This window comes from Tachyglossus aculeatus, chromosome 11 (assembly GCF_015852505.1).
Source record: "Tachyglossus aculeatus isolate mTacAcu1 chromosome 11, mTacAcu1.pri, whole genome shotgun sequence".
NCBI lineage: Eukaryota > Metazoa > Chordata > Mammalia > Monotremata > Tachyglossidae > Tachyglossus > Tachyglossus aculeatus.
The window spans coordinates 52,754,232-52,770,494 of record NC_052076.1 but is presented as its reverse complement, the minus strand read 5'-3'; the positions used below and the strand labels follow the sequence as shown (position 1 = coordinate 52,770,494).

The 16,263-nt window shown below is 45.0% G+C and overlaps 1 protein-coding gene across 3 annotated transcripts in view; it reads right to left on the bottom strand.

The window, feature by feature from the left end:
• The window catches only part of CFDP1 (craniofacial development protein 1), a 120,660-nt gene that overhangs the window by 87,704 nt on the left and 16,693 nt on the right, over nucleotides 1-16,263 (bottom strand). For all 3 annotated transcript variants that reach the window (XM_038754528.1, XM_038754529.1, XM_038754530.1), the window contains exon 4: nucleotides 15,694-15,821. In XM_038754528.1, the coding sequence (XP_038610456.1) occupies nucleotides 15,694-15,821 (128 nt within the window). The remainder of the gene's footprint in view (nucleotides 1-15,693; nucleotides 15,822-16,263) is intronic.

Sequence of the window (16,263 nt, the reverse complement as noted above, 5' to 3'; positions counted from 1 at the left end):
TTGAATTGATAAGAAAGATTTTTTTTGTCTTTCCGTACTTCCTTTTAGAAGGCATGAAGTAGGAGTCAACCAATTGATGAAACCCTTCCTGCAGGAGGTCAGTTTTTGATTTTTAAAAAGTTGTGTTACCTGAAATGCCAGCCAGCGGTAAAGAACCAAAATGCTCTCCCACTTCCTCTCCCACAAGCCATGTCCTTCCCAAAATCTTTCAAAACTGCTAAATTTCCACTTTCTCCATTGGGCCTTCCCAACTAACTCCATCCACCCCTTAGCATTCCTAACTGTCGCTTCCTGTGACCATTTCATCTGCCTCGGGAAATTATTCATGCATGATTCAACTATTTAAATTTTATGTTCTCTACCTCCATCCCTTGGAATTTTCATTTGTTAACTGTCTTGTTTTCTCCTTTGCAACTTCAGTACGCCTCCTATAATGATCTACAGATAATGGGTATTGAATAAATATTCAGTTAATTTTGGAGAAACAGAGATAGCTTCCCAGGCTAACAATATAGGCCACACTCCTACCTCAACACCATAAGCATGAGGGTCAGGGGATCACATTGACTAATACACCAGATTTTTAAAACTGGGAGAAACTGAAGACTGAGGGTGCCCAAACCAGTTTATTTAGCATCTATTTCAGAGAACGAATTCAATATAATAAATAAGAAAAATGACACAGCAGAAAATCAATCACTTTTGGCACTAATTCAGAGGCCCCTTGGCTTTTCCAAAACAGCTCAAAATGAGACCTGAATGAGATTTCTGAATGCCCTGCATTTTTTGACCTAGCAATGAGTAGCTAAATTTGTACTCACAGTGAACAGGTTATCCACTGGATATTCTTATCAGAGCAGATTAAATGGAGCGAGAGAACAAAACCCATTGCCATCACCGCCTAAACAGGAATTTCTACTGAAGCTATCACTTTCCTACCATTCAGAAAACACACCACACAAAGAAAATTTCCATAATCAACTATCTTTGAGGCACTTTTATTTTGTTTAACCTTCAAGTTAAACAAAAAGAATTATAAACCTCAAATGACAGTACACTTCATGCCTTTATAATGGTCAAATTCCATAACTAAAGAACGTTACAAGTGGGTGGGTTTGAATGAAAATAGCCCCATTCGACAGAGGAGAACACTAATAGTAATAAAACAGGATTCCTGGGTTGAGGATTTTAATGCACCCTACAAAAAGAAAACTAAAACAGTACTACTGATAAGTAGATGCCTTTTCCTTCATGCATGGAATGCAACAGCCGTTGGAAATCTTCTCCATTATGGATGACAGAATTCCAGGACAATAAATAGTGTCAGCCTGGAATTATTCTTCCTACTCTCCTGGCAGTGAAGACTAAATAGGATCGCTTCGTGAATCTCAGGAAAGTCTCAATTTCTCAGCTGCCTTTGAACTCCTCTGGGTAATGCTGCAAATGCCAAAACAAGGACCCCTCTGCATAATTGATGACTAAAGTAAAATGCATAGATTTCAGCTTTGCTCAGTCATTCTCTATTAGCTACCATCTGACTTCCAGGAAATTCTATGAAGTTTCTATTTTCTAACACCCCTAGATCATCTTTCTATTATTACTTACACCGGCATAAAGACCCAGCCTATGTATCGGGCCCCTTGTCAGACATATCGTATTTTCCCTTACTCAGTTCCCCAAAAGCAACAGCTCCTTTTCAGATTGGAAAAGGACGACATGAACACCAACAGAAAGAGGGGGCTTTCGATTCCCCTCCCCCCCGCTTATCAAAGGAACCTCTCAAGGGATCAAATGGTATAAAAGAGCAACTTACAATCCATTTGCCCAGAACAGCACTTTGAAACTCCACTGCCCTTTAGCGCTAAGCCCCACAAAGTTGCTTTTAACCTCCCTGCCACCCCAAACCTCTCTGAAATCCATTTAGACCTCCTCCAGGTTTGCCCTTCCTGTGGGATGCTTTTTTTGCGGAAATTGTGGCGATTCTTTGCTGGGTTATGGGACTTTTTGAGTGACCCCAGAGCCCGAACAGGCTTCCAGCTCTCCATTTCTAATGGGGGCCTGACGGCCTAGCCTAGAGCCAGCTCAATCAATCAATCAATCGTATTTATTGAGCGCTTACTGTGTGCAGAGCACTGTACTAAGCCCTTGGGAAGTACAAGTTGGCAACATATAGAGACAGTCCCTACCCAACAGTGGGCTCACAGTCTAAAAGGGGGAGACAGAGAACAAAACCAAACATACTAACAAAATAAAATAAATAGAATAGATATGTACAAGTAAAATAGAGTAATAAATATTTGTAGGTGTTGCATAAGAGTGGGGGTGTCCTTCCCGCCTGAATGGAACCACGTTTTGGCTGGGACACCCTAAGTGCTCACGGGAGCTCTGCCTGGTCTCGGTGGGACTCCCCCAGGTCACAGGGACTCCTTTGGACATTTTCTGTGTTGCACTAAACTCCCAATTTGGACTTGGATGATGGTTGTACCAAGGATGGAGTAAATTATCCCTGCTCTTCTGCATCCCTCTTGTGCAAAGGGCCTGAAAGAGGTCCTTGCGAGAGAACTGATAATAATAACAATAGTATGTGCCGGGCACTGTACTAAGGGCTGGGGTGGATACAAGCAAATCAGGTTGGACACAGTCCCTGTCCCTCGTAGGGCTCACAGTCTCAACCCCCATTTTACAGATGAGGTAACAGAGGCACAGAGAAGTTAAGTGGCTTGCCCAAGGTCACACAGCAGACAAGTGGAGGAACCAGGATTAGAACGCATGACTTTCTCACTTCCCGTAGTCTATCCACTATACCATGTTGCTTCTCTAAAGCAGCTTGGCTAAAAACCATAAATGGATACCTTGACTAAAAAGTCCCAATGGTGGGACTTCCAACGTGGCAAGGCATTGAAACCAGGACTCCTTAAGTAGGGGCTGGGGAGATCTTGAGAGATCAGGCAGAATCCATGTTTCTAATCACGTTTTCTCTCAGGTCTGAGTTATAGCCTGTCCTTGTCCCACCATTACTTGCTGCTCATCGCTGGGAGGTTTTCAGAATACGGGAACAAAAGTCAATAGCTCCTCAGCCCAAGCTGCAGCTGCTGCTAAAAAAGGACTCGGAGACACAATGGACTATTCTGATGACGCTCTGGCTCCCAAGGAATAGCTAAAAGAACTAATGTTCAGGAATCTGTGGCCAACCAGTCCACCCATGTAGGGCAAAGGGGTACATAACCTTTGAAAAGAGCTACTGCACGTTTTATCTTTAGCTGCTTCTTAAAGAGGCAGAACATCAAAGGGTGGCTTCTCCCTTCTAAGAGGCATAAAAGGAGCCAAGCCTTGGACTCGCCCCCGTTTATTCCTGCACGGCGCCCTGGGAATAAAGGGCTTCCCTCAGCCATACATACTTCTCTGTGCGGCCCACCTGAATTTTGGCACTCGACTGAACAGGTGATAGGAGGGTAAAAGTAGTGCCTAGTGTGTATTCCACCCAATCTTACCAACGTATGGCTGACCTCCACAGGTGTCTCTTGTCTTTTTATATGGCAGCCAACGCTACCTTTGATATGCAGTGGCAGACACCCAGGAGGGGCAGTGGACTACAAAAAAGAAAAAGGTGATAGGGGACGTCCTGGACATTTTGAATGTACCCATTTTAAAGTGAGTGAAAAAGAATAATTAGTCTTCCTTTTTAGTCAACAGCTTCGGGAACTTCCGAGGGACCAAAGTATCGGAAAAGGGACAAGTAAATAACAGGAGTTAAAATCTGTTTAAAACACCGACGATGGGGTTTGGGACTACAAAGCAGGTGCTGCTTTCCCAAGGCAAACGTTATCAAAAGAACCTTTCGGGGACTGAGCCAAACATCTACAAGGAAAATATTGTGTTAAAAATGTTATCCCTTTGCACAGGATGAGTGGCTAGACCCTTTAAACCCCCAAAAAGGGACCAAGAATAATAGACAGTTCTAATTTTGCAGGCTGCCTATTTTCACAAATGCTAACTAGCCAGGGCTAGTCAATGCAGAAGTCAGAAGATTTTAGTCACCAGCACCTCTTTTATTAAACCTCCTATTAAACCAAAGCCTTACTCAAGGCCCTTTGCGGACATGATCTCATTAACCTACAGAAAGTCCCTGTGAGCAAGACAGGGCCCACGTTTAACCATCCTCATTTTAGAGGTAGGAAAGATGAATCCAGAGAAGAAACTTGCCTAATGTCAGAGTCAAAAACTGAACAAGAATGAAACCGAGGTCTTCTGCTCTGATCACCCATTTGGGACTATCCCTCCCATTTCTTCTGGCTCTTCTTCCCTCCACGTTAATGAGCAAGGTTTTCAAAATCACTTCATTCTCTCTTCATCCTCTCTAATTATCTTTTTTTTTAACAAATTCATATGCGTGAGTCAGTTGGAGCGTGCTTGGTTAGAGACCTGCTCGTGGGCTCTCTTAGGTGTGGGTGGGGCTGGCTGAGAGAGAAATTTCTTAACCTATCTGCAAGGTCAAATTAAACCACATTTCTTCATTTGGTCCTAGCCAAAAAATAGGACCATCTTTAAAATAAGGTCTTAGGACAAACTAAAATCTCCTGAAATCAGAAAAGGCCAGGCATAAACCACGTTAGGAAAAGTGTTCTAAACATTGCTACCTAAAGGCTTCCAGTGGTACGAGCATTTCCTGCATTTTAGCATCTCATTACATTCTAAATCTAAGCTGGAATCTGAGTTAATAATAATAATAGTGAGGGTATTTGTTAAGCGCTTACTATGTGAAAAGCACTGTTCTAAGCACTGGGTGAGATACAAGTTAATCAGGCTGTCCCACGTGGGGCTCACAGTCTTCAATCCCATTTTACAGATGAGGGCACTGAGGCACAGAGATGTTAAGCGACTTGCCCAAGTCACACAGCTGATAAGTGGCAGAGCCGGGACTAGAACCCACAACCTCTGACTCCCAAGCCCGGGCTCTTTCCATTAAGCCACGCTGCTTCTCTGGGGATTATACACTCCTCCGGTGCGGAGGCCGTGTCTTCTACTGATATTCTAGGTTTCTGAGCACTTTATAATAATAGTAATAATGGTGATATTTGGTAAGTGAATTAGAGAAGTGGCGTGGCTTAGAGGATAGAGCATGTGCCCTGGAGTCAGAAGGACCTGGGTTCTAATCCCAGCTCCACCACTTATCTGCTCTGTGACCTTAGGCAAGTCACTTATATATCTGGGCCTCAGTTATCTCATCTGTAAAATGAGAATACTGTGAGCCCCATGTGAGACATGGATGTTGTCCACCCTGATTAGCTTGTATCTACCTCATCGCTGAGTAAAGAGCCCGGCACAATAATAATAATGGCATTTATTAAGCGCTTACTATGTGCAAAGCACTGTTCTAAGCACTGGGGAGATTACAGGGTGATCAGACTGTCCCATGTGGGGCTCACAGTCTTTATTCCCATTTTACAGATAGGGGAACTGAGACCCAGAGAAGTTAAGTGACTTGCCCGAAGTCACAGAGCTGACAAGCGGCGGAGCCGGGATTTGAACCCATGACCTCTGACTCCAAAGCCTCGGCTCTTTCCACTGAGCCACGCTGCTTCTCCGCACAAAGTAAGCGCTTAATAAAAACCATTTTTAAAAAGCACATACTTTATGCCAAGCCATAAGCACTGGGATGGACACAGTACTATCAGAACTGACCCGTGGGGCTCACAGTCTAACTGGGGAAGGAGAAAAAGTATTTAACCTCCATTTTACTGATGTCAGTCAGTCAACTGTATTTACTGAGTCCTTATTGTATGCAGAGCACTGTACTAAGTGCTTGAGAGAGTAGATACAACAATATAACAGACACATTCCCTGCCTAAAGTGCTTAAAGTCTAGAGATGAGGTACACAGAAGTAAAGTTACTACTAGCCCAAAGTCACATGGCAGGTAAGTGGCAGAGAAGACATCAGAACCCAGGTCTCCTGAATCCTTTGCTCTTTCCGTACATATCTATTCTATTTATTTTATTTTGTTAATATGTTTTGTTTTGTTCTCTGTCTCCCCCTTCTAGACTGTGAGCCCACTGTTGGGTAGGGACCGTCTCTATATGCTGCCAACTTGGACTTCCCAAGCGCTTAGTACAGTGCTCTGCACACAGTAAGCACTCAATAAATACGATTGATTGATTGATTTCTACTAGGCCAGGCAGTTCTGTACACAGGAGGAGCTTGGTAAATTCCAAAGCCTTTGAAGATACAGGAAGAGAAATTTCTCTTCACACTCACGGGGGTCTTGGCGTTTCTGCAAAAGCTGGCAGCCCTAAACTTGGAGCCCAGTGGAATCACAGATGTCAAACTCAATCTGCTGTAAAACTGCAGGCACAGTCTTAGTACCACTCACGCACGAGGCTGGACCTTAACAGCCGCTAATTCACACTTGCCTCTATGTTTGTGCCGAGCCAACGAAAAGCAAAAGCAGTCAACCAACTGATCAGTGCTAATTATTGAGTGCCTGCCTTGAGGGGTGCACTTGGTAGAATACAGTAAAGGTTTTTTTTTTTGACGGCATTTATTAAGCGCTTACTATGTGCAAAGCACTGTTCTAAGCGCTGGGGAGGTTACAAGGTGATCAGGTTGTCCCACTTGGGGCTCACAGTTTTAATCCCCATTTTACAGATGAGGTAACTGAGGCCCAGAGAAGTTAAGTGACTTGCCCAAAGTCACACAGCTGACAATTGGTGGGGCTGGGATCTGAACCCATGACTTCTGACTCCAAAGCCCGGGCTCTTTCCTACTGAGCCACGCTGCTTCTCAATCCTGTTAGACAAAATTCTGCCCTCAAGGAGCTTAAAGCCAGGCAAAACTTTCTTTTCATCTGTTCTTGATTCCACCACAGAAACGAGAGAGCCAGGGCTAAAGTGGGGCTTTCATTTTAAAGTCAATTTTCTTTTGCCCTGCCAGGCGACATCCGCATTGCTCAGCTCTGTCTGGGCCAAAGGGAAATATTGGGGAAAGAGTTGGCTAGGCTCAGGTGCAGTAGTCAATAAAAAATACTGTTGTGTGCGGTTGCTTTTCCTGGATTGCAAAAGAAAACTAAATCATTTCCTGTTAATATTAAAATGGGGGTGGAAGGGAATGGGGAAACATCCTCAGAGCTCACGCTGCCCCGGGAGCCCCTAAAAATCAAGGGAAGCAGTGTTTACTCCTACTGTCTGTTACCCAAATACCCTGGAGAATGTTCTACATACAGCACATTCTCCATGTACACTGTGACTTCACGCCTCGATTGCTGACCTATTCACTGTACCTTCATCTCATCAATCTCGCCACCGATCCCAAGCTCACAAACTGCTTCTGGCCTGTAACTCCCTCCCTCTTCATAACCAATAGATGACTGCTGTCCCGATCTTCGAAGCCTTATTAAAAGTACATCTCCGCCAAGGGGCCTTCCCCGACTAAGCCCTCATTTCCTTGTCTCCCACTCCTTTCTGCGACATCCTTGCACTTGGATTTGTACTCTTTTTTCACCCCACCCTCAGCCCTACAGCTCTTAACACATCCGTAATGATTTATAGCAACTTCTGTCTCCCCTCCTAGACTGCAAGTTCCTTGGAGGCAGGGAACGAGTCTACCAACTCCATTACACTGTACTCTCTCAAGCGCTTAATACGGTGCTCTGCACACAGTAAGCACTCTTTAAATACCATTGATTGATTAGATGACAACTACTGGAGGCCACCCACAAGTTGCCTTGGAAACTTGGTCAACTGATAGGTTAGTGTTCAGTGCATAGGGCAGGCATCAATTTCTAATCACAATGAACTAACCCAAGAATGGTGGATGTTCAAATGGGCCTAGCCAACATTAAGGAAATGTCTTGCGCTCTATACTCCAGAGCTGGACTCAATTCTCTCACACATTCTTGGAAAAATTGCATTTGGTCCAAACAAATGAGATGGCTGGCCCTCACACTCCCAGGTACTGAAAAGCTTGTCCGTAAGGTCAAAATTATGTTTGCATCCATGTTCCTTCCTATGATTCTATGGTGGTTGTGACATTTGCACAAAAAGGAGAACTGCCATGTGTCATGATATGAATGCTCCCTGAGCATATGTCAGGAAGGTGATGCAATGATTATCTCCTGACCTGGAACCCAAACTGGTTTCTGGGTTGTCAGACCTTGAGGAAAAATAGTGTGGGTGGAGAGATTTTTGTAAACTCTCTTCAAGACTGGCTTAGTCTATAATTATTTTTTTAATTTGCCACCTTACTCTTGAGCTCTGCACAGTGTCATTCACGAAACTGATAAATTTGAAACACGGTTCACACCTATATATATTTTCCCTCCCAAGTTATCTGTCTTGCAAGGTATGATTTTTTTCCAGTTGTTGTGTTCTCCTTCTGAAGAGAAAAAGAAAACTTACATCCTAGCTCTTGTTAAACTCAATGGGATTGTTTAGATCAAATAAAACAAAACATTGAAGCAGCTTTACATTACAATATTTCAGAGAAATTAAAATTACCAAGACTCCATCCTCCCCTGCCCACAACAGCCGATACAGTTTCCTTTTCATCCTGTCAGGTTGGATTTGGCCCAAACAGAGATTTAGACCCAATCCAAAAAACACAGAAACAGCAAGGCCTGGTGAACGAGCACAGGCCTGGGAGTTGGCGGTCTTGGGTTCTAATCCCCATCCATCACTTGTGTGCGGTGTGACCTTGGGCAAGTCACTTCACTTCTCTGTGCCTCAGTTACCTCATCTGTCAAATGACGATTAATACTGTGAGCTTCACGTGGGACAGATTGTGTCCAACCTGATTATCTTGTATCTACCCAGAGCTTAGTACAGTACCTTGCACATAGTTTGCCCTTAACAGACACCATTTTTTTTAAAAAAGGTCCTTTCCCATAGGAGACTGAATATATTGGAACCTGACTGTCAAAATGGCTATTGAAATACAAACCAAATATTGTAGTCATCATTATTAATACAGCATTCATGGGCCTTCAGTGGCTATCCTTAGATCTATATTCTCTGGGTGGCATAAGCTGTTATTTCAGCTGAGATAAGGATTGAGAACCCAAGGTGCAGGCTGTAGTTAATTTCCAGAGAAAAAGGAAAACAATGGGAGCTGTTGGGAGCTGAACCCATTCATTCATTCAGTGGTATTTACTCACTTACTGTGTGCACAGCACTGTACTAAGCACTTGGGAAAGTACAATACAACAATAAAGAGAGACAATCCCTGCCCACAACCAACTCAAAGTCTACAGGAAAACCCTCTGCCCTCCAATAAGTCTCTTACAGTGGACATTGATGATGATGATGATGGCATTTGTTAAGCACTTACGAAGTAAGTGTTGGTTGAGTTGGTAAGCAGAGTTGGTGAGCAGGTTTTCTGGACACAATGAGCTCAGAGTCTAGAGGAGGGTGAAGGCATGGGTTGCAGCTGCTTCTGTCCTTCCCGATGCCTTGGTGCCAGGCCTCAGACTTACCCAGTGAGAAAAAAAGAATTCCTTTGTGTTCGTTAGGTCGTTTTAATAATAATAATGGCATTTATTAGGCACTTACTATGTGCAAAGCACTGTTCTAAGCACTGGGGTGGATACAAGGTGATCAGGTTGTCCCACGTGGGGCTCCCAGTCCTAATCCCCAATTTACAGATGAGGTAACTGAGTCACAGAGAAGTTAAATGACTTACCCAAAGTCACACAGCTGACAAGTGGCGGAGCCGGGATTAGAACCCATGACCTCTGACTCCCAAGTCCGTGCTCTTTCCACTGAGACATGCTGCTTCTCAATTGCCAGACAGTAACAGCAGTGGATAAATGCCCTCAGCCCCATCGACACGCTGCCTCTAGACAATAAACTCACTGTGGGAAGAGAATGTGCCTTCCAACTCTGTTGGACTGTACTCTCCCAAGCGCTTAGTACGGTGCTCTGCACACAGTAAGCGCTCTATAAATACCATTGATGATAATGCAGGTGTGCAGACCATCACCTTGGGAAAGTGGGGATTCAGCGTGTCCTAATGGATAGAGCACAGGCCTGAGGGTCAAAAGGATGTGGGTTCTAATCCCACCTCCATCACTTTTCCGCTTGGCCAGTCACTTACTTTCTCTGTGCTCCAGTCACATCCAATCTGTAAAATGGAGATTAAGACTATGAGCCCCATGTGGGACAGGGATTGTGTCCAACCCAATTACCTTGCATCTACCCAGTGCTTGGATATTTGACACATAGTAAGCGCTTAATAAATACCAGTATTATTATCATCATCATTATCATAAAGGAGGGAGCCCTGAAAAGGGTTCCGATTACCTGCACACATGACTCCACCTTCATTTAGAATGTAAATATCTTTGGCGGCTTGCGGACATTGGGAGGGAAGTTACAGGGAGTAGCGAGGTGGAAGGTGCCCTGGAAGTGTCAGTGAGAAGCAGAGCAACAGCTATCAACCCCCACACTGGGCTCTGATTCATTCATTCATTCACTCAATCAATTGCATTAGTTGAGTACTTACTTTGTGCACAGCACTGTACTAAGCATTTGGGAGACTGCAACGATAAACAGACATCGTCCCTGCCCACAATGAGCTTACAGTCTACTGGGGGGAGACAGACATTAATATAAAAATATAAATTACAGATCTCAATCACATAAGTGCAGTGGGGCTTGGAGGGGGGAAGAGCAGAGGGAGCAAGTCAGGGTGATGCAGAAGTGGAAAGAGGGCGGGGGGGCTTAGTTGGGGAAGGCCTCCTGGAGGAGATGTGCCTTCAATAAGGCTTTTTTTGGGAGGGGCGGGTGGAGTAACCATCTGTTGGATTTAGGAGGGACGGCATTCCAGGCCAGAAGCAGGACAGGGGCGAGGGGTCGGCGGCGAGGTAGGCGAGACCGAGGCGCACTGAAGAGAAACTGTACTGAAAGATCAGGAGGTCATCATGCCACCTGTACCTGGGATTTTTTTTTTAATGGCATTTGTTAAGCGCTTACTATGTGTCCAAACACTCTTCTAAAGAGCTGGAGTAGGCACAAGCTAATTAGGTCGAACACAGTCCCTGGCCCACTTGGGGCTCGCAGTCTAAGTAGGAGGGAGAACAGGTATTGAATCCCCATTTTAAAGTTGAGGCAACTGGGGCACAGAGAAGTTAAGTGAGTTGCCCAAGATCACACAGCAAGCAATGGGAAGAGTTCGGATTAGAAACCAGGTCCTTTGACTTCCGGGCCTGTGCTCTTTCCACTCGGCCACGCTGGGCAGCTTTCTTTGACCCTCGCTCGGGATATTGCCCTACTAGAGGTCACAAGGAGTCTGGAATACGAAGGGAAACACTCTTTGGCAATACAACAGAGCCAGATGAGAAGAGGACGGGCATAGTGTTTACATCTACCGGCGTCAAGGTTACTGATTACTCAGGGAGCCCAAGGTTCTACATTTGGATGGGTGTTCACCACCCCCTGAAGGAAATTTTAATCAGCGCAATTTCCTCAGACCTAAAGCACGATCAGGTCACAGTTCTCTCTCAATGCTCAAAAGGCACCACTAATTTGAAAAGCTACAGTGTGAAGTGCAGGAGGTGAGACTGCAAAACAAAATTCCACTTCAACCTCGCTTTCACTTGCACAGCACTTCCTGAAAAGTCGTCATTTTGCACGGAAACTTTCCAGGCCTGGCCTCTGCCAAAAAGGTGAATCACTTTGGAAAGTCTGACCTAACTGGCTCAGCTGGTTTTGCGATAGGGAACGATAAAAATACCACTTTTCCCTCCACCCCCCCTCCACCCCCGACAACGTTAAATACATTGTTTGGGAACAAACGTGCCAGAAACCACAAAAAGGCTGAAGTTAAAAGTATGAAACTTCACATATGCAGTGAAAACCCCCCCACAATTTTTTTTTTTAAATCACTCAGTGGTATTTACTGGAAACTTACTGTGTGCAGGGTAATTTCCTATGTGCTTGGGAGCGTGTACTACAATAGAGTTGGTAGACGTGATCCCTGCCCTCAAGGGGCTGACTGAAAATGCAGACAAAAACTAATAATAATTGTGGTATTTATTAAGAACTTACTATGTGCTAGGCACTGTACTAAGCACTGGGGTGGATACGAGCAAATCGAGTTGGAGAAAGTCCTTGTCCCATGTGGGTCTCAATCCCTATCTTACAGGTAGGGGAACTGAGGCACAGAGAAGTAAGTGAACTACACTGCATTTACCCTGTAATAGAATGTTTTACAGTCACTCCCTGCTGGCTAGTCCTTCTACTATCCGGGGAAGGTAGGCCCTGTCATTAACTTGTTTAACAAAGAGAAAACAGCAAAGAGAGCTGAAGGGCTTAGTACAGTGTGCCACACACAGCAGGCACTCAGTAAATAGCACTAATTTGAGATGGAAAGATGGGCCTGCCCAGTTCATAGCCTGTCAGCAAATCCAGAACAAAAACTCTGACACCCTGACTTCCAGCCTGGTGTCTGTCCCCTCTGAACACCCCAGTGTTTTCTGGAAAAAAAAACACGTAGGAACCATGTCTCCCCCTTCTAGACTGTGAGCCCGTTGTTGGGTAAGGACCGTCCCTATATGTTGCCAACTTGTACTTCCCAAGCGCTTAGCACAGTGCTCTGCACACAGTAAGCGCTCAATAAATACGATTGAATGAATGAAGGAATGAATGTAGCTCAAGAACGGCAACGGGACAGAACTCCTCACCCAATCTCTGAGATCTTAGGGGTTGTTCAATCAGGCCTCGATGGCCACCACTTTTCCAAGATGAAGAAAACGAGGGTGAATTTTTCTGTGTCCCAAAACACACAGTTAGGAAGGTACAGAGCACAACTTAAAGCTCAGAGTTCTACCACTAACTCTGTCACGCTGACTTCCAGCCTGGTGTTTGTCCCCTTTGAACCCCCCCGAGTTTTCTGGGAAAAAAAAACGTGTAGAAACTCTGGGCAGGGATCGGGGGGTGTGGTTTCCTAAAGCCAGTGCTCCCCAAAGTACAGTCTCCCTGGGTGTTGCTTTGCACATAGTAAGCGCTTAACAAATGCCATTATTATTATTATTATTATTGTTATCTCAGAGATTGGGTGAGGAATTCCGTCCCATTGCCATTCTTGAGCTGAAAGGTGGGAATTACTCAGTTACCTCTGGACGGAGAGCAGGTTGCTTGGGGTTTTCTCACAATTCCCCCAGCTCAAGGTAACGCTCCCTAAGAGCCTTGCCACTCTTCCAGATTCTCAGGCCTAATTCAGTTCACCAGTTCCCTCCCCTTCCTTCTCTTAGCAGAACTAGGGGGAGATGGCAGCTTCAAAAAAAAATGGCAGACTGGAGGAGAGGAAGGGGAGAAAGGGACTGAGGAGGAGCCAAGAGGAAAGGTGCTGTTCCATCCCCCAGAAACGGTGACGGAAGGTTGTCTGCCCATGGTCCTGCAGAAACAAAACCATGCTGGCTCACAACCTTCATTCAGGCACCGAACACATTTCTTGAACAAACACTCCTTCTGGGTCGCTAGAAATTTTGTTGAAGACATACGTGCTGACGACCCTCTCTCGATTGAACGTGGACGTTATGGAAGTCGTGGGGGTAGGTGGGAGGTTCCTTCCCTCCTTCTCTTTAGTAAATCACAGTACTGCGTGCTCTGCACACAGTAAGCGCTCAATACATACTCCGCCAAATGTCAGCTGTGTGACTTTGGGCAAGTCACTTAACTTCTCTGGGCCTCAGTGACCTCATCTGGAAAACGGGGATGAAGACTGTGAGCCCCCCGTGGGACAACCTAATCACCTTGTAACCTCCCCAGTGCTTAGAACAGTGCTTTGCACATAGCAAGCGATTAATAAATGCCATCATTATTATTATTATTATTATTAAATAATGAATCAATTAGGAACGGGGTGGCAGAAAACTTCCTTAACAGAAAAAAAAAGTCACAAAACCGGAATCATAAAATCCAGAGGTTTCTCATAGCACCAGTAATTCACCCATGTGTCACAATCTGTATCAATTATTTTTAATCACTGGAAAGGTTATAAACACACCCCTATTGGATGTTTATATGTCACGTGGGAAAAGTCATATTGCAAAAAGGATAAGGTTTGCTTCCCACAGACTTACACTAAAGGTGCATTTACGTCACTTTGGTACTTAAGAAATTATTTAAGTTTACATTGAGATTGTCTGCTTTTGTTCTGCTTCCCCCTAGTGGACCTAGTGGACCATCTAATATCTTACATTTCCAAGTTTTATTCTCCAACGATGAAAATATAAACTGCTAAATCACCATATCAAAAAAAATAATAAATCCAGAGCCCGCAGGTGCATACTTGGAATACACAAGCTATTCTTCTGACTCCCTGCGTTACCTTGAGCTGGGGGAATTGTGAGAAAACCCCAAGCAACCTGCTCTCCGTCCAGAGGTAACTAATTCCCACCTTTCAGCTTGAGAATGGCAATGGGACGGAATTCCTCATCCAATCTCTGAGATAACAATAATAATAATAATAATGGCATTTGTTAAGTGCTTACTATGTGCAAAGCACTGTTCTAAGCGCTGGGGAGGGATACAAGGTGATCAGGTTGTGCCATGTGGGGCTCACAGTCTTAATTTTTAGACTGTGAGCCCACTGTTGGGTAGGGACTGTCTCTATATGTTGCCAACTTGTACTTCCCAAGCGCTTAGTACAGTGCTCTGCACACAGTAAGTGCTTAATAAATATGACTGATTGGCTGATTGATTAATCCCCTTAGAGACTGTCCAATCAGGCCTCGATGGCCACCGCTTTTCCTAGATGAAGAAAGCGGGGGTGAATTTTGCTGTAACCCAACACGGCTAGGAAGGGACAGAGAAAAACTTAAAACTCAGAGTTCTTCCATTAACTTACAACTCGTAAACCTAACTGGGAAGTCACCCTACGTAGCAACCAGTTCAGTGTCACATATGAGTGCCAAAGAGATACTCACAAGACCATGGAATGGAATAAATCCCGCTTCTCCAGCGCCGGCTCTTCAGATCGATCGTTTTTATTCATTTTAGTATAAATAGCACTTATTTCTCCCACGTAGGTTCTACAGATGTGAGACCATCCCTCACCCGATTCACGGAGTTAGGACAATGCCGACGGTCATTCTAATGTGGACCGTCCCTTGGGGTCACTGCCTGGATCCTGCTCGAACTTCCATAACTCCCTTCTTCCCAGGGCGAAGGCCGAGGTGAGGGCAGAGAAAGCAGTGCTGCTGAGGGGCTCAATCTCCCAGCGAAATTAATGTGCACCTCTTTCCAATGCACCTCACAGTTCTGTTTATTCAACACCTTATTTATAATGGTATTTGTTAAGCGCTTATTGTATGTCAAACCCTGTTGTAAATGCTGGGGTACTTGCAAGTTAATTAGGTTGGACACAGTCCCTGTCCCACTTGGGGCTTATAGTCTTAGCAGGAGGGAGAATTGAGGCAATGGATGAACAGAAAAGTGAACTGACTTGCCCAAGATCACACAATAAGCAACTGGCAGGGTTGGGATTAGAACTCAGGGCAGGCCCGTGCTCTTTCCACAGATCTTTCACCTTCCTTACCCCAAACCCACATATAAAGTTACAACCCTGTTAGAGACAGTCACTGGGTTCCAGGCTCTGCGTCACCTCGGGAAGGTCCTGATTTTCGTCAACAATTACCAGAGATTTAAACCCACAAAACTCTGGGGGTAACCAGCTCAAGCCACAGTGAGGCCCACCTTACCTGACCTCTTCACCTGCAAAATCGAAAACCTTGGTGATGGTAACCTTCTCGCTTCCTCTGGGCTTCTCCGGCTCTTTCTGGGTCACCGGGGACTTGCTTGAGCTCTTTGCTTGTGAGTCCGTCGCTGCCTAAGAAATCAGAGGCGGGAGGCAAAATCCGTTTCAGTAGAGCGTGAGATGCCACAGAGGCGTCCCATCATCATCATCATCATCATCAATCGTATTTATTGAGAGCTTACTGTGTGCAGAGCACTGTCCCAGCAAATCTACTCAAAGCTGACAGGCCTGCATCCTCCGGGAAGAGAAGCAGCGTGGCTCAGTGGAAAGAGCCCGGGCTTTGGAGTCAGAGGTCATGGGTTCAAATCCCGGCTCTGCCAATTGTCCGCTGTGTGACTTTGGGCAAGTCACTTCACTTCTCTGGGACTCAGTTACCTCATCGGTAAAATGGGGATGAAGACTGTGAGCCCCCCATGGGACAAACTGATCACCTTGTAACCTCCCCAGTGCTTAAACAGTGCTTTGCACATAGTAAGTGCTTAATAAATGCCATTATTATTATTAAAATGACCTA